At 46.9% G+C, this 21,702-nt stretch overlaps 2 protein-coding genes and 1 long non-coding RNA gene across 7 annotated transcripts in view; 1 reads left to right on the top strand and 2 right to left on the bottom strand.

The window, feature by feature from the left end:
• Positions 1 to 839: 839 nt before the first annotated feature.
• Positions 840 to 4,244, bottom strand: PRR15 (proline rich 15). 4 transcript variants are annotated; one of them, XM_066238513.1, is made up of 2 exons: positions 3,729 to 4,244; positions 840 to 1,980 (listed from the first exon to the last, which is right to left on the bottom strand). In XM_066238513.1, exon 2 carries the CDS (start codon positions 1,831 to 1,833, stop codon positions 1,450 to 1,452), a length of 384 nt encoding a protein of 127 aa, XP_066094610.1. In that variant the 5' UTR covers positions 1,834 to 1,980; positions 3,729 to 4,244; the 3' UTR covers positions 840 to 1,449. The 4 variants fall into 4 exon arrangements, with proteins under 4 accessions (XP_066094610.1, XP_066094613.1, XP_066094611.1 ...); XM_066238516.1 differs by having other exon boundaries at positions 840 to 1,975; positions 3,729 to 3,861; XM_066238514.1 differs by lacking the exon at positions 3,729 to 4,244 and adding an exon at positions 2,498 to 3,652.
• Positions 4,245 to 4,267: 23 nt separating this feature from the next.
• Positions 4,268 to 21,664, top strand: LOC136310223 (uncharacterized). Its single transcript, XR_010726532.1, has 3 exons — positions 4,268 to 4,330; positions 16,995 to 17,134; positions 21,346 to 21,664. It is a non-coding gene; the product is annotated as an uncharacterized lncRNA (long non-coding RNA).
• Positions 14,835 to 21,702, bottom strand: part of CHN2 (chimerin 2) — a 235,154-nt gene continuing 228,286 nt past the window's right edge. For both annotated transcript variants that reach the window (XM_066238512.1, XM_066238511.1), the window contains 2 exons: positions 19,924 to 20,029; positions 14,835 to 16,656 (listed from right to left, as the gene is read on the bottom strand). In XM_066238512.1, the coding sequence (XP_066094609.1) occupies positions 16,485 to 16,656; positions 19,924 to 20,029 (278 nt within the window). In that variant the 3' untranslated portion in view covers positions 14,835 to 16,484. The remainder of the gene's footprint in view (positions 16,657 to 19,923; positions 20,030 to 21,702) is intronic.

The raw sequence follows: 21,702 nt of genomic DNA, 5'->3' as shown, positions 1-21,702 counted from the left end.
AAATTGCCTCTTTCCATACCTATAACAAATTCAGAAGCTCTAATCAAGTTCTTGTTAATAATTACCTAATATATATATAGAGTATGTGTGTGTGTGTATATATATATATATATATATATATATATATATATATGAGTGTGTGTGTGTACACACTCTTTGATCATTGTCATTTCCCTGCTATGCATTTCAGTGCATAAATGAACTGAATAGTGGTGGGAAAAGATCCCAGTGGCCCTTAATAACTACAATAACTCTCTGTAATTTGCTGAAAGTAAGTGGTATTCATTTACCTTTTTTCTTGAAGTCCATCACAAAAGCTAACAGGTAGATTTATTTGTTAAGAATCGTCAGGCTGGTAGATCTACAGGCTTTGAAACTTGATAAATGCATACGTCAGGCTAAAGAAATAAGCTTTCGAAACAAAGGCGTAGGGGGAAAAACCTGCTTTTACACAAAACTAAGGGTTCGGTCCTTCTGTTTGAGTCTTTTCAGACAATTGTTAGTAAGATTCTCAAGGAGACCGATGAGAATAATTACCAGCCTTGAGACTTATGTACGAAGATGCATGGAGGTAAAAAGAGAACTTAGGGATAATGAACGAGCGTCTCTCCCTTTCTCCCTGGAATTTGGTCAGTAAATAGGAATGATTATCTGGCTAACTGGTTTCACTCCGGGTGTTGCCGGCTTCCAGAAACGTTCTCCCTGAAGCTTTCCAAGAGTAGCTGTTACACTGTGTGGCAAAATGATTAATTCTGTCACCTGGGATTTTGCATGCCTGCTTTTGAGTATGACGGGTTTAAGATCTTGCCATGGAAAAAGTACAAAAGTCACCTCAGGTCTTACAGTGCAACAATTTTAATAGTCCACACTGAAACAGACAGGACAGTTTTGCAGGTTGACATTAAAACCGATCTTGCCTCACTTAACATGCTGCTACTTAAAAACGTTACCTGCTCTTACCCATCCCCTCATTTAAGGCGTAAGTCTACGGAAGTACTTCTAAAGAGTGCGTTTCTCAAGCATTTAAACAGCACTGTGATGGCTCCAACTGGGAGTTCTTACTCAGAGCCCGCTCCCTCTTTGGAAGGCTGCACAATTCTAGGTGAGCCACCATCTCTTAGAGAAGCACCTCTCACTCCCACAGATGACCCAAGGGGTGGAGGCCACACAATAGCTTATAGGACATAATAATTATGCCAACTCCCTCTGCGACGGGTATCTTCTCTCAACCACAAATAAATATGTATATTTAATGCATCCTTGAGTCACGAAATATTGCAAACTCAATTGACCCGTCCGTTTCCGGGAAAATAAAGTCCCGGAGGCCTTGTGTGGATATGCTGGATTTGGTGGGACGAGAGACACCAAGCGCAGGGGCAGGCAGAATTCTCGGGTTTAGAACTGGGAATTGGGGAGCGTGGTGGGAAGAGGGGCAGTCCGCTCTGGCCACTACTTGTCTTCGTGAGGGTCCCCAGGGAAGCCCGCCTCCTCCGGACACCTGACTCCCTCGGGGAGCAGAGTGGCGCGAACTTTCCTTTTCTCCTTAAAACGCCCGGAGCGCGAAATCTTCAAATTGCGGCGGCTGTTGCCCAATTTCTCCGCGTACACTTTGTCTGACTTGTGGGGCTCTGCCGCGCTCACGAGGAGATTGGGGTGCTGGTTCTCCCGGGAGCTGCTAGTCCAGTCCGGGCTGGGCGGCGCGGGTGGCGCGGGCTCCCCGGGGGCAGGCTGGGCAGGCGGCTGCCCCCCCACCGTGGCCTCCTTGCTTTTCTTCCTGCTGTTCGTTAGCGATTTCCACCAGGGCCCGGAGCTGCCCGTACCGCTGTCGGCCATGGCCGGCCCGCCGAGGGGCCGCGGGCACCGCGCGTGGGGAGGGGCCTCGGCTGCAGCGGACCCTCTCTCCCGGTGGGCGACGGGGTCAACTCCGCTCCTTCTCCCGCTTCTCGCAACCGGGCTGCGGGGTGGGACCAGCAGTCTGTGCTGGGGAAGAAAACAAAATTTGGTTACTGAGTTTATCGAAGTCACGCCCCCCTCCGACCCTCCAAGCCCCCCAATCCCATTTCTTCCCCTTCGCTCCGGGGAGACACTGGATCCGCAGGGGTCTGGACGCCCCGAGCAGCGAACCCAGGGATGCGCAGCCCCTTAGAAGGCTTCGCCGCGCCCCGCAAGGGCGCGGGCGGACGAGAATGGCCTCCCGGGCGCCACCGTCTGTCTGGTCATGGGACTGAGTGTAGGCATTCCCAGGCCTCAACCACTGCTTTGCCTCCAGCAGCAGGAAGGGCAGTGGTCAGCGCGCAAGGGGCACCTAGGGGAAGCTGGATTAACTGGATCGGAGAGGGAAAATGGCCTGTCCTGTCACTCGGCCTGACTGTAGACGGACGCCCCAAGGTCACCCAACATGTCCAGAACGGCCTTCTCCTGGATGAGAACCCGGGAGGAGGCGTCCAGGAAGCAGTGCGCCCCCCCCCCCCCCAAGCGAGCAATGAACATTAGACACCTGTCAAAGGTTGTTGCTCCCAGGATCCTTTCCCATGTGATTCTTCAGGGTAATTTACAAGCCAGGAAGAGAGAGGGACAGGCTCATTATGTTTTATTTGGTTTCTTTTAAATTCTGCTTTTACCAAAAGAATAAAAGTAAATTCTGCTTTTGACCTAACTTCTGCCTTGTGAATTTCAGAGAAGTATGACTAGACTTCCCATTAAACCCACCAGCCTACTCTTCCTTTTATTCCCCACAGACCAATCCTGAATCGCTCTGACACCGCCCCCGGCGGGTGGTTGAGAGCAGGCCCAGCGGCAAAAGCTCTCTTTCCTTAGTTCTGTATTAAAATACGCCCCGAGTCTGTTTATCCTCGGCCACTCAAGTCTGGAGAATTTTAGTTACAAATTAAAGGCTTCTGTTCTTTTCCTTGCACAATCCCCTCCTGCAAGGAGAGCGGCCAGGAACTCCAAACCAATGTGCGTCTCTCCCCAGCTTTCGAAAGTGCATTCTGCAGAGCGACAAGTCTGTCATCAGCAGTTGAGGTGCTGATAACCACGGAAGCCAGAGTTCTCTGCTCGCTGTCTCATCTGGGTCTGTCGGGTACTAACTCCACGAATTCACAGGATTCGCTTGCGCCGGGGTTTCCGCCCGGCTCGTCCCATCCCACGCGCCCGGCGCTCCTAGGATTTGCCTGCGCGCCCGAGAACGAAACTTCTGCCGACTCTGTGGCTGGAGGTTGTCCTCCCGGAACCCGGGAGTGAAAGTCTAAGCGCCTACGCGAGGCGGCGCAGCGGCCCCCGCCGTGTGCGGAGTCCGCGGCACCCCCTCCTCCCCAGGACGCCCCGAGGGCGCACTCCTGCTGCGACTTGAAAACAATAGAAAAAAAAATGGCGAAAAGTTCTTTCCGTACCCACACCCTCAGGCACCGTTTGCAGTTGGGTGTGCAAACATCCTGCTCCTTCTCCTTGACAGATCAGAAAAACACCCCCAACTTCTTCACTGGTGGTGGGGTGGGGGTGTCCCGATGCTATCGTGTTCTGTCTTCTACCCCACACTTTCCTCTCTGCAACTTGTGTGCACAGAAGTGTTTGGCACGAATTGCTCAGGGAAAAGGCTGCAAATTACAAAAATGTACACAGAGTACCCGAGGCTCGCAACTTTCCTGGGGGGGGGCGGAGGAACCCCCCAGGGTGACACCCGGAACACAGTCTGTCTTGCCGGACGCAGAACCAATCGGATGGCTCACCTGCTCAGGACCCCGCGGCTCCGCGCCGCGCTCGCCGGCGACGACACCCAAGGAGTGCTCTGGGCACAGCCGGTAAGCCGCACACGGCGCCCTCTGCGCTCGGGAGGTCGGGCTTTTTTTTTCTGGAAGGTATGCCAGCCGAAATTTCCGCAGTCCAGCTAAGCCGATGGTTGCGAGTGGTCTGCCCTGGTACCCTCACCAACTTCTGCCTGCTGCTGCTGCGGCGGCGGCGGCTCCGGGCTCGCAGTGCGGTGGGCTCCAGCCGGAGCGCGCCGAGGCGAGTGGGTGCCAGGCTCGCTGCCCCGGGTGAATTCCCAGGCTCCTCTCTCGGCTAGTAGCCTTTCATTCTCGGGCGCGTCCCTCTGCCCTGGCAGCGCCGCCCGGGAGCCGCTGGGAGATGGGATTTCGGGTGTTCACTTTGATGCCTTGACCCTTCCTACGCCTTGGTCCTTGGTGCGGGAAAAGACATCTGCCCACCTGCTGGTCATTCGCCAAGTGATTCGAGAAACCTGAACCCCGGGGCAGCGGGACGGAAGAAGAAGAAAAAAAAACAACCACACACAACAAAACCCAGGAGGCGGCCACTGCGGCCACAGGTGCAGGTAGGAACTTCGCGTTTCCACCCTCCACGAGACGAGATTGGACCAGGTCGCAGGCGTGGCGCCAGCCTGGGGGTGTATGATTGGAGAAGGCTGTCCGGCGCCGCTCGCCGGTCCGACTCCTTGAAGAAGAGTCCGGAGTGGACAGGAGGCTAGGAAACCGCGGCTGTATGCGGGCTCCGGCGGATAAATGCCGCCTCATATTAAGAAATTAATATGCCCCTACCCTGATTTCTACCCAGCTACGACCACCCAGCTCCAATCACAAGTTTTGTTAGCTCAAAGGCGCTGTTTTAATATCCAGGTAGAATGCTGCGCTCTTAGTTGAAAGGCTGTGATATTAGCAGTTTCGCTGTGCGCCAGCCAGGCGCTGTTCCGGGCTCTTGTGTGGATTAACTCACTTATTACTCAACCCTAGGAGGCAGGCACTCTTATTATCCTCACTCGACAGGCAGGAAGACCCTAGCGCTGAGAGGTTCAGCGGTTGCCCAGAGTTGCAAGGCTGGGAGGAGGCAGGATGGAATCTGCACTCAGCTTCCAGAGTTCTAGCCAGCTCGTTTATATTGATACCTCAACGCATTGCCTTGAGCTCTTAACACGACTGCCGTATGTGACATCCCTCAAGTCTGGAAGCCCAGAGCGCAGCCACCCCACCTTGGGAACGCAGATCCAGCCCAGGGCCGCTGCAGAAAGCCGGCCAGTGAGTTACATCATGGTTCAAGTGGCTTTTGCTCTTGGTCACATGTCGCTTATTTTTTATTTGTTGAGCAGAAAGGTATTGACATAGGGCATTTTCACGAATGAAGGCCGCCGTGCAGGCTGGTTCATCTTCCAGGATGCTCCCCCCCTCAAACCCTTCCCCACCAACAAACTATTTTGACGTTCCTTGAGCTCCCTTGTAATTTCTCTGAAAGCTGAGTATAGAGTAACTGACATCTGCGTATCTTTGTTCTGGGGACTTTCTGAAGTGCAAAAGGAGTGAAAGGCATAGAATCGGTAAAAAAGAAATGTGTATGGAGAATTTCAATGCATAGCATGGGATAAAAATATGAATACTTTGTATTGGTAACTTCTTAGTTTAGCATTCTTGGCTTTTTAAATGGCGTTCACAACAGTGTGTATTGGAAAGTGAGATTCATCTTAGAGAATAAATGTTCCGTGCCAGCCCCAGGACTGGACAGAGCCCGGCTGCCAGCTGGGAGGGAAAGATGGGACAAGTCATTGTAGTGCCGTCTCATGATGGATGAAGACAGTGGACCAAGGAGGGAAGGCCCTGGGCGGAGGAACCATCATCCTAGGACCTTGTGGAGCTGGGTTGCTACATTGCTGGTCCAATGGGTGAAAGAATGAAGACATTTAGGGGGAAAAATTCATACCACCAAATTCCTGGGTCCTCATCTACTGTCACTTAACCAAGGGGCCAGCATTTTCTTTTCTCTTTTTTTCCCCTTAATTTCTTAATATGATCCTACTACATATCACAGTGAACTTCATATAAATTACACACAGATATCAAATCTAAGCTTAATTCCTGTGCTTCAGTCCATTTCTCACTTGTCCCTGCCTCCGTATTTTATTCCCTCATCCTTGATTGACCTCCTAGATCGCACCATGCTCCCTGTATTGGCTTGATTCCGCTACACCTGCTTAAGCAAATGTGATTTTTTTTTTCCTGCCAGACATCCCTTTAACATCGTATTTTATTTTATTATTATTATTATTTTTTGTATTTTTCTGAAGCTAGAAACCGGGAGAGACAGTCAGACAGACTCCCGCATGCGCCCGACCGGGATCCACCCGGCACGCCCAGCAGGGGGCGATGCTCTGCCCACCAAGGGGCGATGCTCTGCCCCTCCGGGGCGTCGCTCTGTTGCGACCAGAGCCACTCTAGCGCCTGGGGCAGAGGCCAAGGAGCCATCCCCAGCGCCCGGGCCATCTTTGCTCCAATGGAGCCTCCACTGTGGGAGGGGAAGAGAGAGACAGAGAGGAAGGAGAGGGGGAGGGGTGGAGAAGCAGATGAACGCTTCTCCTGTGTGCCCTGGCCGGGAATCGAACCCGGGACTTCTGTACGCCAGGCTGACGCTCTACCACTGAGCCAACCGGCCAGGGCCAACATCGTATTTTAAAAATTCAAAAGTCACTCCCTATTTTAAGTCTAACTGGATTGATCAAATAAAGTATAACTTTGCTATATTCAGTTTGGGGCCAGCATTTTCTTTTTCTTTCTTCTTCTTTTTTTTTTTTGTTGTATTTTTCTGAGGTTGGAAACAGGGAGGCAGTCAGACAGACTCCTGCATGTGCCCTACCGGGATCCACCTGGCATGCCCACCAGGGGGTGATGCTCTGCCACAATCAGAGCCATTCTAGCCCCTGAGGCAGAGGCCACAGAGCCATCCTCAGCGCTCAGGCCATCTTTGATCCATTGAAGCCTTGGCTGCGAGAGGGGAAGAGAGAGACAGAGAGGAAGGAGAGGGGGAGGGGTGGAGAAGCAGATGGGCGCTTCTCCTGTGTGCCCTGGCTGGGAATCAAACCCGGGACTCCCACACACCAGGCTGACGCTCTACCACTGAGCCAACCGGTCAGGGCCAGGGGCCAGCGTTTTCTTAATAAATGATCATCTATTAACTGCTGAAATAAAAATTTTTCCCATTCCTTCAATTTATATTTAATAACTTTGATATTTCGGTTATGTTTTGTTAAATTAATGATAACTAACCTTACAAATGACCCTTGCATGCAGTAAAATTTAAATGGAGATGTGAAAACAAAGGGAAAATTAGGCAGAAGGGACTGGGAAGGCAGAGAGTAGGTGAGCATTCCACACAGAGGGAATAGTGTGGGCAGGAGCCTCGTGGTACGAAGGAGTTTAGGATTTGTGAGGAGCAGAGAAAAGGCCAGTGTCATCTGAGTGCAGAGTCAACCTAAGCACTGCAAGATATGAAGCTGGAAGGGCGAGGGCTGTTACGACCAGACCACCCAGCATCTTGTTGGTCATGCTAGGATTTTTAAAAATAATCTATTGAAGAGTGAGTGACATGACAGGGTTGACATTTAAAATGTTACTGTAGCTGTCAAGAAGGGGAGAAGGTGGGGCTATAGGGAAACCAGTGAGGAACTGTTGGAGTAGTTCAGGTGGGATAGTTGAGTGGTATGTGTCAGAGTGGTGCCGCGCTGGTGAGCCAAGGAGAATTGGATGCATCCAAAAGAGATTTCAGAGGTAGAAACCACAGAACACTATTTTATTACTTCATACAAATGAGGAGCCTGGTTTGAACTAGAGGCTTAAGAGGGAGATACTTCCATAACCTTCCTTGTAACTAGGTATTATAAGGAAGACTTCAGGAAATGTTTCTTCCCTGGATAAAGGACAGAGCCTTCTGAGAGAAGAAGAATCTCTTGCTATACCCTTGAGGATGTGATGTCTGGTGTTGCTGCAGCCATCTTGCAACTGTGAGGCGACAGGCATGGAAATAAATACCAATATGCTAAGGATGATGGCATGTGGTCTCGTTCCTTGTCATTCTTGGGTATTATTATATGTTCTTCATTTTTCTTAAAAATTATTTGTAGTCCCTGGCCGGTTGGCTCAGCGGTAGAGCGTCAGCCTGGCGTGCGGGGGACCCGGGTTCGATTCCCGGCCAGGGCACACAGGAGAAGTGCCCATTTGCTTCTCCACACCCCCCTCCTTCCTCTCTGTTTCTCTCTCTTCCCCTCCCGCAGCCAAGGCTCCATTGGAGCAAAGATGGCCCGGGCGCTGGGGATGGCTCCTTGGCCTCTGCCCCAGGTGCTAGAGTGGCTCTGGTCGCGGCAGAGCGACGCCCCGGAGGGGCAGAGCATTGCCCCCTGGTGGGCAGAGCATCGCCCCTGGTGGGCATGCCGGGTGGATCCCGGTCGGCCGCATGCGGGAGTCTGTCTGACTGTCTCTCCCCGTTTCCAGCTTCAGAAAAATACAAAAAAAAAAAATTATTTGTAAAAAAAATTTAAGGCCTAAGACAAAAGTGACTTACTTGAAAAAGGATTTTCAAAAGCAGGACATTGTCATCCAAATAGTTCAGCCTGCCCCTGGCAGGAACGGGTGTGTTTTATATTGCAAATTGTTTGCTTGGTGTTTGTCCCCTTAACTAGCCTATATATTTTTTTCTTGATTTGTTCACTGCTTGGTTTCCTCACTAGAAAATAAATCCCATGTTATTTAATGATCCTTTACAACATAACTCTTCCTATGGACCATATACAGTTCTGATTGCTTTATAAATATTAAATCATTTAATCCTCCTGAAAGCCTTATGAAATAGGCACTATTATTATAGATGAGGTAACTGAGACATTACAAACTTAAGTTACTTGCCCAAGGTCACCCAGCTGATAAGTATCAGAGCCAGCATGTGACCCCAGGAAAACTGGTTCCAGAGTGCAGGGATCTAACTAATCATTGTGCTGCATGTTGCTCCATGAGCACTAGGACATGTCTCTAATGAATCTTCAGGACCTGGCATATTGCCCAGCAATAATAGCTCTCAATATTGTTGAATAAATGGCCATCCAAATGCACAAATATGAATGCTTTGTTGTTTGTAATAAATCTGACTTGTAAAAAGAAATGTAATAAAAGTGGCAATGAAATAAAATTTTGACTCATCATTACGTGTCATAATAGCCTGATTTTCTTTCATTCTGAGACGGGAACTAGTAGGTGAACCAAATCATCCGCTACGCTTTTGTTTTGGTGGTTTCAGCATTGGAAGAACACTATATTTGAAGGAGACGGAGTGAGGTGGTAGTGAATGGAGAGGAGTAGTGTCCTGCCAGAGGATGGCTGCCAAGATTTTATTAAATATTCTCCTGAGAAAGTAAATGAATGATCTAGAGGAGGAGGACGTGGCATCTCGGACAAACTCCACGGCACATCTTGACTCCCTCAGGAAACAAGGACGCTTCCACGTTACTGTTTGTTAGAAAATCATTGATGTAAATACCAGTCATGTGTTAACCCTCCGAGGTAATGTTCTCTGGCTCCGTCACCTGGCTCCAGGTCAGGGTTGGGGTAAACCGGCTCCTTCTAAAGGTGACCTGCCATCTGCGATTGTTAATTTCCCTTTTCCTAGGGTTGGCTTGGTTCTGCTCCATTTGCCAGGTTCTATGTTTCTCTTTTGTGGTGTGTCCATTTGTCAGCTCTCTGTGTCACATGACTTCAGGTGGAAGGTGGATATCTGATGGTCGGGTAACATGATGCCGAAAGTGAATCTTTTGATTTTGTCACCTACAGCATGGCCAATGTCAAACTTAACAGAGTTTGAAATCTGTAAGAAATAGCTCCTTATTTAAGTCCCAGGCTGCCAGGGGAAGTGCCCCTAAATTTTGGAACTCAGCTCTGATCAGTGATAACACAAAAGAAACCCTTCACAGTGCACTCTATTAGTGTTGCAGTTTCATGTATGTAGTGAAGGAAACTGCTCACTCGTGGCTATAAAACTTTTACAGTAATGGCAAATAAAAAGTTCTTACCATGGTCTTTTTAGTTGACTATGAGTTTATTCAAAAGTGTATAATGTTCTTTCCTCTTTTGTAATGGCAGAGCAACCTGGAGAGGGAGATCCTATAAGTCCTACACTTTTATCGTAGAAAGCTGGAACAGTTTCTCCAAGGTCACAGGACAATAGGGGGTGGAGTTATTTTGATTTGGTTTGAGTTATTCTGCCTCTAACAGGGTGTTCTTCTAATACAGATAATTTGACTCTCATATTGCTTTTTAGTTAATTATTAGGTCAATAAATGTTTTTTGGTATCAAGGCTATTGCATCAAAAGAGATAGTCATAATTTAATAACTCTATGCATTGTTTTCTAAGTTTATCCCTTAGAATAATGCAAAAGCATATGAGGTTGCTTAAGGGTGGGGCGAAAGTTGGTTTACAGTTGGAGTATGCACAACAGTTAATTCTTTTATTATTGACTAGTTATTGTATTATTTTCTGTATAAACAGCTATAAACCTACTTTTCTAGTATTAAAGCCCCGTGGAATCACAGAGCACTCAAAGCTTGAATTAACATTGGGAGACTGTAATACATTTCTTGTGAAAAGACTTGAAGGTTGGTTTGAATTACTAACTGCTTGGCTTTGGGAAAATTACTTAATAGCTTTAGGCTCTGGTTTCCTTAAATGTAAAGTGGGGAAAATACTATCTACCTCTCTGGGTGGTTGCCAAGATTAAAGTAGACAATACATTTATTGAAGTCCCTAGCACTGTGCCTGATGCATAATAGGTGCTCAGTAAATGTTATTGACTAGTTTCTTTCATTGACTGTGTGGGAAAATTATGTGACCAAACTCTACAAATTAATCACTTCCCAGTGCTTTTTTTTTTTTTTTTTTTTTAAAGTAATGGTCAAGAGTCTTAAAGATCCCTGTCATTATTGTTGGTTGGGACCAGGTTTTATTCCCCCAGGTTTTATTACATTATTGTATAATGTAAATATATACTGGAGTGTATTTAATGCACAACAGTTTGCTATGAATCTAATTTTTTTTTCAGGAACACACTTAATGATCAAATTAAATCAAGCAGAAGTTTTCTGTATGTGATTCAAGAACGCACTTCATTCTTTCAACACAAAATTACATTACCCGTCATTAGAGGAGGAAATGTGCTCAGTGAAGCTTACTGTTACCAGCAAAAGGATCAACAAACCATAAGACAAGATCCTTAGAAGAAAGGTCACTACCAGACTGGGGTGCAAGCCAAGGAATATGTTTAATGTGTGCTGTCCCATTAGTTTCTGGAATCTTAATATAGTACCTGCATCCTGCATCCCTGAGTCAGAATCGAAGGAAGGAGAAGACAGGAGCATCATGCTTCTGCTGTTTTAGACAACAGGGCACCATTTCTTTCTCTCTTTTTTATTATTCTTCCAAAAATTAGTTTCTATTTTATTAAAGTAACATCTGCACATAGTTTAAAAGTCAAATGTTAATACTGGACTTACAGCAAATGACAGAGGTTTCTTACCACGTTCCTTCCCTCAGTCCGCCCCAACCACTTTCAACCAGTTTGGGTTTTTATTCCTGGCATTTACACAACTCCAGAATTCTAAATAATATGTGTATCGCACTCTCTTTTGATTTGTCAATATCAGAAAAGGTCTGTTCATTTCCTGTTATGGCACCTGCGGATTCAGGGCTCCTGTGCTCCCATGCCCCCTGCCTTTCCTCCTCAGTATTCCCACCAGCATCTTCTTAGCGCCTGTGTTTAATTGGCCATTGCGTGCTTTATTATTGTGCCTGTGTCCGTATTGTTTTCTACACCTCCCAGTGGATTCTCGGCACACTCTTTACAAGGTTAATCGTGTCAGGAATATATGTATTCCACTTTGGCTTTCCTAGAATTATCACTCCGGGCATACCTTCTCCTTCAATACGTACGGTTTCTCTCTGGTCTCCCCCGGGGGGACACCTGGGGTTGGAGTCCCTATGTCCTGGATTTGGAGTCTCCTCCTTCTCCACGGATGTGTGTGTTTTGGTGGACATGTTGTCTGATGGTGTGGCAGCAGAAAGCACGGTGACGGCCGTCCTCAACACGGCTGTCGCTTTAGTCACAGAGTTCCAGTCTGGACAGCGGGGGCGCCACGCCTAGCACACGGCTGTCCTCCTGGGGGCTCCTTTTACCCTGATTCCAGGGAGTGCCTTTGCCTCCCCCCGAGACAGTATGACATCCGGAGGCACGAAATCAACCTTGACCTAAACACACAATATACTGCAAGTAATTTATAATGGGTCGTGGGTTTTAAATGCAAAACGATAAAACTTTTAGAATAAAATATAGACTGTCTTTAAGACCAAGGACTAGATGAAGCATTCTTAGACATGGTTAAAAGCATAATTCAGACAAGAAAAGATTATTAAGTTGGACTTCATCAAAACTAAAACATTGCCCTGGCCGGTTGGCTCAGCGGTAGAGCGTCGGCCTAGCGTGCGGAGGACCCGGGTTCGATTCCCGGCCAGGGCACACAGGAGAAGCGCCCATTTGCTTCTCCACCCCCACCCCCTCCTTCCTCTCTGTCTCTCTCTTCCCCTCCCGCAGCCAAGGCTCCATTGGAGCAGAGATGGCCCGGGCGCTGGGCATGGCTCTGTGGCCTCTGCCTCAGGCGCTAGAGTGGCTCTGGTCGCAATATGGCGACGCCCAGGATGGGCAGAGCATCGCCCCCTGGGGGGCAGAGCACCGCCCCTGGTGGGCGGGCCGGGTGGATCCCGGTCGGGCGCATGCGGGAGTCTGTCTGACTGTCTCTCCCTGTTTCCAGCTTCAGAAAAATGAAAAAAACAAACAAACAAAAAAAAACTAAAACATAACCTTTGCGCCGAAGAAGATTCTGGTAAGAAGATACAAAGACAAGCTACAGACTAGGAAATATTTGCAAACCCTATACCGACCAAGGCTTGATACCTGCAGTATATAAAGGACTCTCAAAATCCAACAGTAAAAACAATTCAGTTATGAAATGGACAAAAGACATGTGAACACCTGTCTCATTAAAGGGGAGATCCAGATGACAGATGAGAATATAAAAAGATGACCAACAACACTAACCATTAGTGAAATGCAAACGAGAACCATAATGAGAAAGCCACGTGCACTTCTCAGAATGGCTAACATGGAAAATAACGACAACACCAAATGCTGGTGCGGATGCGGAGAAACTGAATCCCTCACAGACCGGAAGGCAGAAGGAAAGGGAGCCCTGAGGATAAATGGGGCAGAGAGAAGAGCCATTGCTAAGACTCTCCAAGGCAAGAGAGTGCCGAGCATGTGTGAGGCGGAAATGCAGTGAGTGTGGCTGACGGTGGGAGGAGAACAATCTTATGGGGACCCAGAGCAGTCATGGATGTAAGCTTCCCATGCTGCTGTAAAGACTGCCTTTTATTATGAGTGAGATGGGAAACCAGTGAGGATAAAGCATCGTCCCTGCATGCTGAGGTGGTGAGTTCTATCCCAGGTCAGGGCACATACAAAAGGCAATCAATGAATGCACAACTAAATAAAACAACTAGGTAGAACAATGGGGTTCATGCTTCTCTCTTTCTCTCCCTTTCCCCTCCCCTCACATCAATGGACACGTTTAAAAAATCGAAACAAAAAACATTAGTAGCACTCCTCCTCTTTCTGTTAGGGTCCTAAATGTTTTAATAGGTACAGCTTCTCTCTCCAGCCTGACTAGACTTAGGCTCTAATTCTCTCAGTGACATAGGCCTCTCCCTTGATTCCAAGTGTTCACACTGTCTGGCCCGTCCATAAGTACCCGATGAAATAGACACTATACTTTTAAAATCAAAAGATTGAATATACATTTGGGGGTTGAGAGGGCTTGAGAATCTGTAGACCAAGTTGGGTCTGCAGCAGGAGTCAGCACGGCCGGCCGGGCAAGACTTCACCTGTGTGGGACATGCTCGCCTGTGTTCTCCCCCCGCCCCCGCCCCTCCCTCTGCCCTGAGCCTGACATTCCGCGCCAGCCCCTCTCCAGGGGTGGAGACCAGGTGCTCATTTATGTTAACGAGGAAAAGAAAACGGTCCTCCCCCCCGCCTCTCTGGCACCCCCCCTCCCGCTATGGTCCTAGTTCCCACAATCCACTTGTGGACAATTCTCAGCGGGTTTACAAGAACAATGCCGACCCCTCGGGTCTCACTACTAGAGTTATTCTGATGGCAGGAATTGCACACCAGGTAAGAGGAGCCCCGTCAGGCTGCCAGATGGTGGGGGAGATAGGCCTGGGTGAGCAGGTTTGAGACTGAAGCAAGCTCGAAGGGATCAGGTGTTCTCATCATGTTCAAGAGAAGGAGTCAAGTGAACCTCATTACACATTATAGAGGCCGGTTATAATACCCCCTGTAATTACCAGGACTTGGATTTAACCTGGGACAAATCCTTCTCCTCTTCTGCTTCTTCCTTCCCCACCCCCGTGTTATAGCCTTTCTCCTCCCAAGTCTTCACTCTTAAAATAATGACAGTAATAAGAAATAACTACCACTACTTACTTTAGGTCATCATTTCATCTACAGTCAGAATAGTTTCCCTGGTTTTTCAGAGGAGCTAATTCATTCCCAAGGTCATTGCATACAGTGGGTAACAGGCAGAGCTGGAGTTTGAACTTGAGTCTTTCCGGTTCCAACACTTTTGTTCTGTTCTGCAAGTGGCCCAGCGTGCTTTACTCTAAAGAGCATACCTCTCAGTGAACATCAATGCAGTGGTCCTATAGGATGTGCAGGGGGGCGTTAGGGTTTCCACTCCAGCAGGCTCTGCAGGAGGAAGCCGGTGGGGACGCGGGTGGGGGCTCGGTGGGGATGCGGGTGGGGGCTCAGTGGGACATTTATGTTCTCATTGTGTGTTGATGAGAATAGAAACTTCATTGTCAAAATTCACCTGGGAGCCATATTCCCAGAATAGTCTCTCTCCCAGCCCCCCCCCCCACTTCCCCAATAGCGATTTCTTTGCGTACTCCAAAATGATTCGACAGGAGAATTTAATACATTTAATGCCTTTCCTTCCATTTACACTATCATAAATTACAAAGTATCGTTCACTTCACAAAATAAAATCATTTCCAGATAATCTTTGACAGTATCAAGAAGAACATCAGCTACAACAAACAAATCTGTACAGCCGGGAGGAACCATAACAGCCGGGACCAAGCAGAAGCGCGGACCTCCACGTGCCAATGGAGTCCATCCGCAGAGCCCTTGGGACTTGACGCTTGCCCCGCCCTCCTCCTTTCAACCCCTTTGTCACCCAGTCGTTTTCTGCTGGTCGCTCCAAAGCAAGACTAGTGAGTAATTACATATATCATCTCAGACAATCAGAGGGAAAAGACATGGCAGTTGGACTGAAAAAAAAAAAAAAAGAAAATCTAGATTGACAGTTTTTGATGTTTGAAATATTGTGCCTATGCTACAAAATAGAGAAATCTTGGTGTGAAAAGCTCATGCGAAGATAAATATAACCCATCAGAATTGTAGTAATAAAAACCATATTAAGTTATCCATAACAGCTACTTTACCAAAGACAAATAGTCATAAAAACCCAACTTATTCATTCTTGCTTTTAAAAATAGGCTTGTTTATAAAACAAAAATTTAAAAAATCAATAACTACTCTGCAGATTCACTTTTCACAAATACAGACAGAAATGCAGCAAAGGTACAACTTGGCATTAACAGACAAATCCAGAGTGCCTGCCTAAAATGAAAATAGAAAAAAAAATGCTAACTTTTTATACAGCCCAGATACAACCGATGTTCCCAAATTATTTTACGTAAAATGACCATGTTCTGCACGTTCTAGGATATACACACATGATGTAGAAAGACGATGACCAATTCCAAATAGACATTGGGACTTCACAAAATGTTCATGGAAAGAAAATTTGGGAATGTTCCGGACCATTCTACAATTGTTATAAACATACACCATACGACAGCAATAATGCCAGCGCTTAACAGCAAAAACCATCAAAAGCAGGGACACGGGTGGCAGGTGAAATTTCATTGAAAAGCACTGATAAGGACAGAGGTATGTCAAGATAATACTGCATTCATGGTAAACTTTTCCAGGGATCACAGCAAGAAGGCGGGACAAGGTACACAGGGGTCATAATCAATGCACTGCATTGAGTTCTATTTGTTAAAATAAAGTAACATTCTTGCAGCTAAAATAAAAAAATCCATTTTACAATATAAGTTTCCTTTAACATTTAACATACAGAATTGTCTTCTTTTTGTTAAGTGGAAAATGTGTAACTGTATCAAGTACCTCTATGAATTAAATTCCCTTTTATTACCGGTAGGCCTGCAGTTTAAAGGTCTACATTGTTTTTTTTGTTTGTTTGTTTTAATAAGTTAAAGAAAGATTTATTAATCACTCTTCCAGCAAAACAGACATACATATGAGGCACAGCAAAGACCCCGGGGAGGGCTTTTTCTGACCCTCGCCCTTGCTGTTCTCACGTGCAGGAGGTGTCTATGAGACACAGGAGCCGACATGGCCATCCATCGCAGTCTGGGAAATTCTGTCACTTGTTTGGAAAACAAATCAAGTGTAAGAAATAGCTTTTATTTCTTTTAGCCTTATGAACTTCCATGGAGCTGGGGCCATTCAGCACATTTGCCTGGTGGATTAGAACAAAACATCCTCGTTTTCTATTAAAATCTGCACGATCAGCTTTTGGTACCGCATGTCATGGAGGGTCGTGAGCATGCTGTCCTCGGGGGGCCGCATCAGGGTGGGCCCAAACACGATCCCCAGGTTCTCAGCGTTCATGAAATTGTCCTTTTCATTCAGAGTCACCCTGCAGAGCAAACATATACACAGAGACATCACATTGACTTGCAGACAAATTTATATACTGATTGTGTGTGTATGTATATATATATATATATATATATACATACACACCCAAATTATTTTACGTGTATGTATATATATAATTTGGGTGTGTATGTATACACACCCAAATTATATATATACATACACACCCAAATTATTTTACGTTATATTATATATATTCCCCCCCTCCCCCCTACCGAACTTCTCTGGTTTGGGAAACTGCCAAAGAAAATTGAGAATCAGAATTACAGAAATGTATTTTTGAAAGGTAATTTTCTGATTTGTTTGTTTCCTTTTTAGATCGTGGACATTGCCTCAGCCGGTGCAAGGGAATTATTAAGTGAATCTGGTAGAGACACAATCTTTAAAATTACAAAACGAGTCTTTCTTCCTACATCCATGTGAAACTGTCACTGAGAGAACATTGGTTTGTGGAGCAGGTGAGTAGCTGACCCACAGCGCACAACAGATTTCAGTCTAGGCTGGTGTGGAAGTCATTTTTGCTCTTACTGCCTCCTTCTGGTCTGGAAGCTGGCAAGCAGGAAGTGGAGGGCAGATTCTCCCTCTGCTGTCAGGGCTGGAGCCAGAGGAGAAAGGCTACTTGTAGAATGGGGCTGCCATGAGCTTAGGAATAGCCAGGCTATTATCATGGGACAGGAGGATGGCTGGAATGTGGCCAAACAGGAAAGCAGCTGAACATTATTTCTAGTTCCCACAGGATGGGGTCTGGAGCCGTCATTGTTGGAACTGAAAATCCTCATTTCAACATCCAGCTAGGAACTGCAAAGCCTTTAAGAATGCAATTCAGACTCCAAAGTTGGCTGAATATTCTACTGGAAGAAAATGACAATCTTCCAGATATTTGCTTTAAGAAATTTGTGTTTTAGGGTGTTTATAATAGATCTAGAAGAGAGGAGATTCTCCAAAGAAGAGAAAAACAGGGTATAACATGTTTAGATTTTTGCATGGAAGGTCATCGCTTTGCATACTTTTTTTGGGAGCTAATTAAGTTGAACCAGTTGGCATTATTTTAGGGAGGTCAACTCAGCTGTCACAGTTTCACATTGCAAACTAAGAAGGAGGTGGGAAAGTGGACATTCTTCACTAAAATTGCTCACATCTGCCCATAAGTCAGGCACTGTGCCTGGCTAAATTGGACAGCCAGCAAACCCTCCACAATCAAAATGCTGAGTCATTGGCATTTCGGATTCAACTGGGACATGTCAGCATATCTTCCTGATGATGATACGTTGCCCTTTGAACTATAACAACTGGACACTGAGAGAAAAAATTCACAGCTAATTAAAAATATTGCTGACACTCAGTCTAATGCTTATCCAAAAATTACTTGTCTTCTTAAATTCAATGAATTAATCAAAATGGAATTCTGAGCTAAATAAACTTGAATGTGAGCAACAGTATTTATATGTTTTATAACATAGGAAAAAAAACCCCACCTCAGCACCTAGTGTTTAGATGGTATTTTCAACTTGCTTCCTTTACTTATTGAATGAATCTGAGAGTTGGTCAGTACAGACAATTTTTGGTTCATATTATCTTAGAATTGGCTGCTGCCATGTATCTTTGAAAAACATCAAAGAAGGCACACCATCGAAGCACCCTGATTCATCCAGCATCTCAAAGACCAACTCATTGACCTCACTGTTATATGTACGATATTGGAAAGAGATCCATTGTTTAGGTAAAGAGCCAGGAACCAGAACCTCTAGTGGCCTGTGAGTACCCAGACGTCTCCATCTGTCTCACATGCTCTCACACAGGGATTCCCTTTAGCCCTCTGTGGCAGACACCCTCTGAGATGGCCCCCAGTGATCCCTGCCTCCTGCAGTTCATACCCTTACGTAAATCCTTCCCTATGGGCAGGCTCTAGTAATTTGCTTCTAACAAGTAGAATATAACAAGAGCAATGGGATGTCACTTCTGAGACTAAGCTACATAAAAACTGTATTTTTCATCTTGGGTTCCCTATGGGTTGACACACATGGCAGGGAACTGAGGGTGACCTCCAGGGAACAGTCAGCAAGGAAGGGAGACCTTTTTGTTCATCCAACAGCCTCAGAGGAACCAAATTCTGCCAACAACCAAGTGAATGAGCTTGGAAGTGGATGTTCTCCCAGTCGAGCCTTCAGATGAGATTGCAGCCTGGATGTCAGCATGACTGCAGTTCATTATAGACCTTGCACCAGCGGCACCCAGTTGAGTCACATCTGGATTTCTGGTCACAGAGACTGCGAGTTAATAACTGCTTATTGGTTTTTTTTTTTTTCATTTTTCCGAAGCTGGAAATGGGGAGGCAGTCAGACAGGCTCCTGCATGCGCCCGACTGGGATCCACCCGACACGCCCACCAGAGGGCGATGTTCTGCCCCTGGGGGGGGGTCGCTCTGTTGTATCCAGAGCCATTCCAGCACCTGAGGCAGAGGCCACAGAGCCATCCCCAGTGCCCGGGCCATCCTTGCTCCAATGGAGCCTCGGCTGCGGGAGGGGAAGAGAGAGACAGAGAGGAAGGAGAGGGGGAGGAATGGAGAAGCAGATGGGCGCTTCTCCTGTGTGCCCTGGCTGGGAATCGAACCCGGGACTCCCGCACGCCAGGCCGACGCTCCACCACTGAGCCAACTGGCCAGGGCCTGCTTATTGTTTTAAGCCTTTAAATTTTGGGGCAATTTGTTCCTCTGTGATAGATGACTCACACATAAAGAAAAACAAGAGATCATGGTGGGAATGCGCTCGTCCAGAAGGAAGGCCGGCTCAGGAGTCTGGGACTGGAGTGAGCAGAAGGTGGAATAATAGAACCAGAGCACCGGGCTGGTGTGGGAGGAAGGTGCAGATATGGAGGCAGTGTAGACAAATGGCTAAGACAGAGTGTGGGCTCTGGATCAGACTGCCTGTGTTTCAACGTGGGTTTCACGTCATCTCTTTGTGTCTGTTACTTAAGCTCCCTAAGCTTCAGCAACATCATCTGTAACCCGAGGGCCCAACATTCCCTGCTTCATAGACTAACACAGGGGAAGGTCACGGGCAGCTCTTGCCACAGTGAATGTTCTAGCAGTTATAAACGGGGCTGGCCTTGAGAAGGCGGCATTGTGCACTTTGGAGGAGTGTCTGTTCACTCAGTGGGTTGGGGAGGAAAGTTGACGAACGTTTCCTGAAGCACCAACTGCCGGGGGCAGAGGGTAGGCAGAGAAAGTGTCAAGGAGGTGTGAACTTACTTCTTGAGGTGGATCATTAGGTACCGGAGGGTCTCATAGTGGGCAGGAGGCAGCAGCATCAACACTTCATGGACGGCTTCCAGCCTCTCATCCACGTTGGAGATTTCTGTGAAGATCACACAGAAGGAGTGTCAGCACAGCCCCGCGAGTTAACGTTTGCAGAGAAGTAAGAAATTAGGCTACAGATGGAGGGGAAGTTTAATAAGTTCATGAAATTTCAGGTAACATCTCTCTGATAATAATAAATTTGTGTCCTCCATTCCGGAAGAGTCTGAGGCTAGGCATCATGTGCAAATGGAATGCCCACTGGGTGGGTGGGTGGAGGCTGGACACGATCCTTGCCTCCCAGGGGTCTGCAGCCTGCAGAGGCCCGCTGGGGGCATGTGCACACACTGGACTTTGCAGCTTCCTCTCAATGTTGGGTCTGCCAGCAGTCTCACTGTCTCAAGCTCTAACTTAAACCAGATCTCACTTGGTAGCATTCCCTTGACGTTGTCTAAGAAGTTTCCTGGCAGGCTTCCAGAACTGAATAACTTTACAATGCAAGGGCACTGGCCGAAGAGCCAGCCAAGTCAGCCTACATTAATGGCCCTTTCCACCGAAGTGTTGGCGTGGTTCACCCTGGTGCGCAGTCCAAGGTAGGAAGTAGATCCGAGGGACTTGGACAATGACAGGAAGTGTGATCCTCCTGCTTCTTAGGTCTCTGCCAGCTACCCAAAGAAAGCTCTCTCATTATTGCTCCTGGGGAAGAGGGTACCCTGCTGCTAGAACCTTCTCTACTCAGGACCACCAGCACCCAAGAAGGGAAGGAATGCTCTTACCAGGAAGCAGGGCCGCAGCTCTTCTGCAAAGTCATCTGCACAGTGCGCTAATCCCAGCCTGCCTGCATGTTTACCTGACTCATTACTGTAGCCAGTAACACATACCTTTCAAGGGATATATTTTTAGAAGACTTCCTCAAAGTGTGCTTAACATCTGTGCTATGCATTCCAGCATCTGAATCCCTTGCTCATTATGTTCCAAGGCAAAGTGTTGTGTCTGTACCCCCCCGCCCCCACTATAGTCCACTCTCTTATTGGGCCGAGTGCCAAGTGCAGAATGGCACTGACGGACGACCAAGGCTGATGTTCCCTTCCTACACCCGTGAGCCTTGCTCTCCTCCTCTGCCAAATGGGATTATAATAACAGTTGCTTCGTTAGGTAGAGAAGAGTAAACTAGAAGACACTGGGGAGAGTTCCTAGCAGAGTACTTGACACAGTATATTCTCGGCCTATTGTTAATTTTGAACAGCATCGATGGGCAAAACTTGGGGAATGACTTTAATCGATTAGCAATAGGATTCTACCTAATGCATGAAAGCCGCTAATCTCTACAGTCCCCACTGAAGAATACCTAATTTTTTTTTTTTTTTTTTTTTTTAGAACAGAAACATTCTCACTTTCAGTATACAACAGAGTGGTTCCCAGCACAGAAGAAATGATGGGGAGAAACAGAACTGCCTGGAATCCGGCTTCCACTCAGCAGACTTGTCTTGGTAATGGTTCAGCTCAGCCGGGACACTCTGCCTGCTTTTCTAGTAACTGCACCATTGCGCACGCGCTTGGCAAAGCAAGCCATTCACACAATAATTTTAACAGTGCTGAGCTTTAATCTTCAAAAGCATATTCCTTAAAAATTTGGTACGAGTAATTAGATTTTTAATACTTGCAACTCCTATAAATGTGAAATAGGTATCATAGGTGATTAATATTTTGGTACAAATAAAAAATGAGTTCTTA

Source organism: Saccopteryx bilineata, chromosome 7 (assembly GCF_036850765.1).
Source record: "Saccopteryx bilineata isolate mSacBil1 chromosome 7, mSacBil1_pri_phased_curated, whole genome shotgun sequence".
In the NCBI taxonomy this organism is placed as follows: Eukaryota; Metazoa; Chordata; class Mammalia; order Chiroptera; family Emballonuridae; genus Saccopteryx; species Saccopteryx bilineata.
The sequence above is the reverse complement of the archived record's forward strand: the minus strand, read 5'-3'. Positions and strand labels throughout refer to the sequence as shown.

Bases quoted from the DNA above. Each gene is read 5' to 3' on its own strand.
- PRR15 (XM_066238513.1), bottom strand. From the start codon at position 1,833: ATGGCCGACAGCGGTACGGGCAGCTCCGGGCCCTGGTGGAAATCGCTA.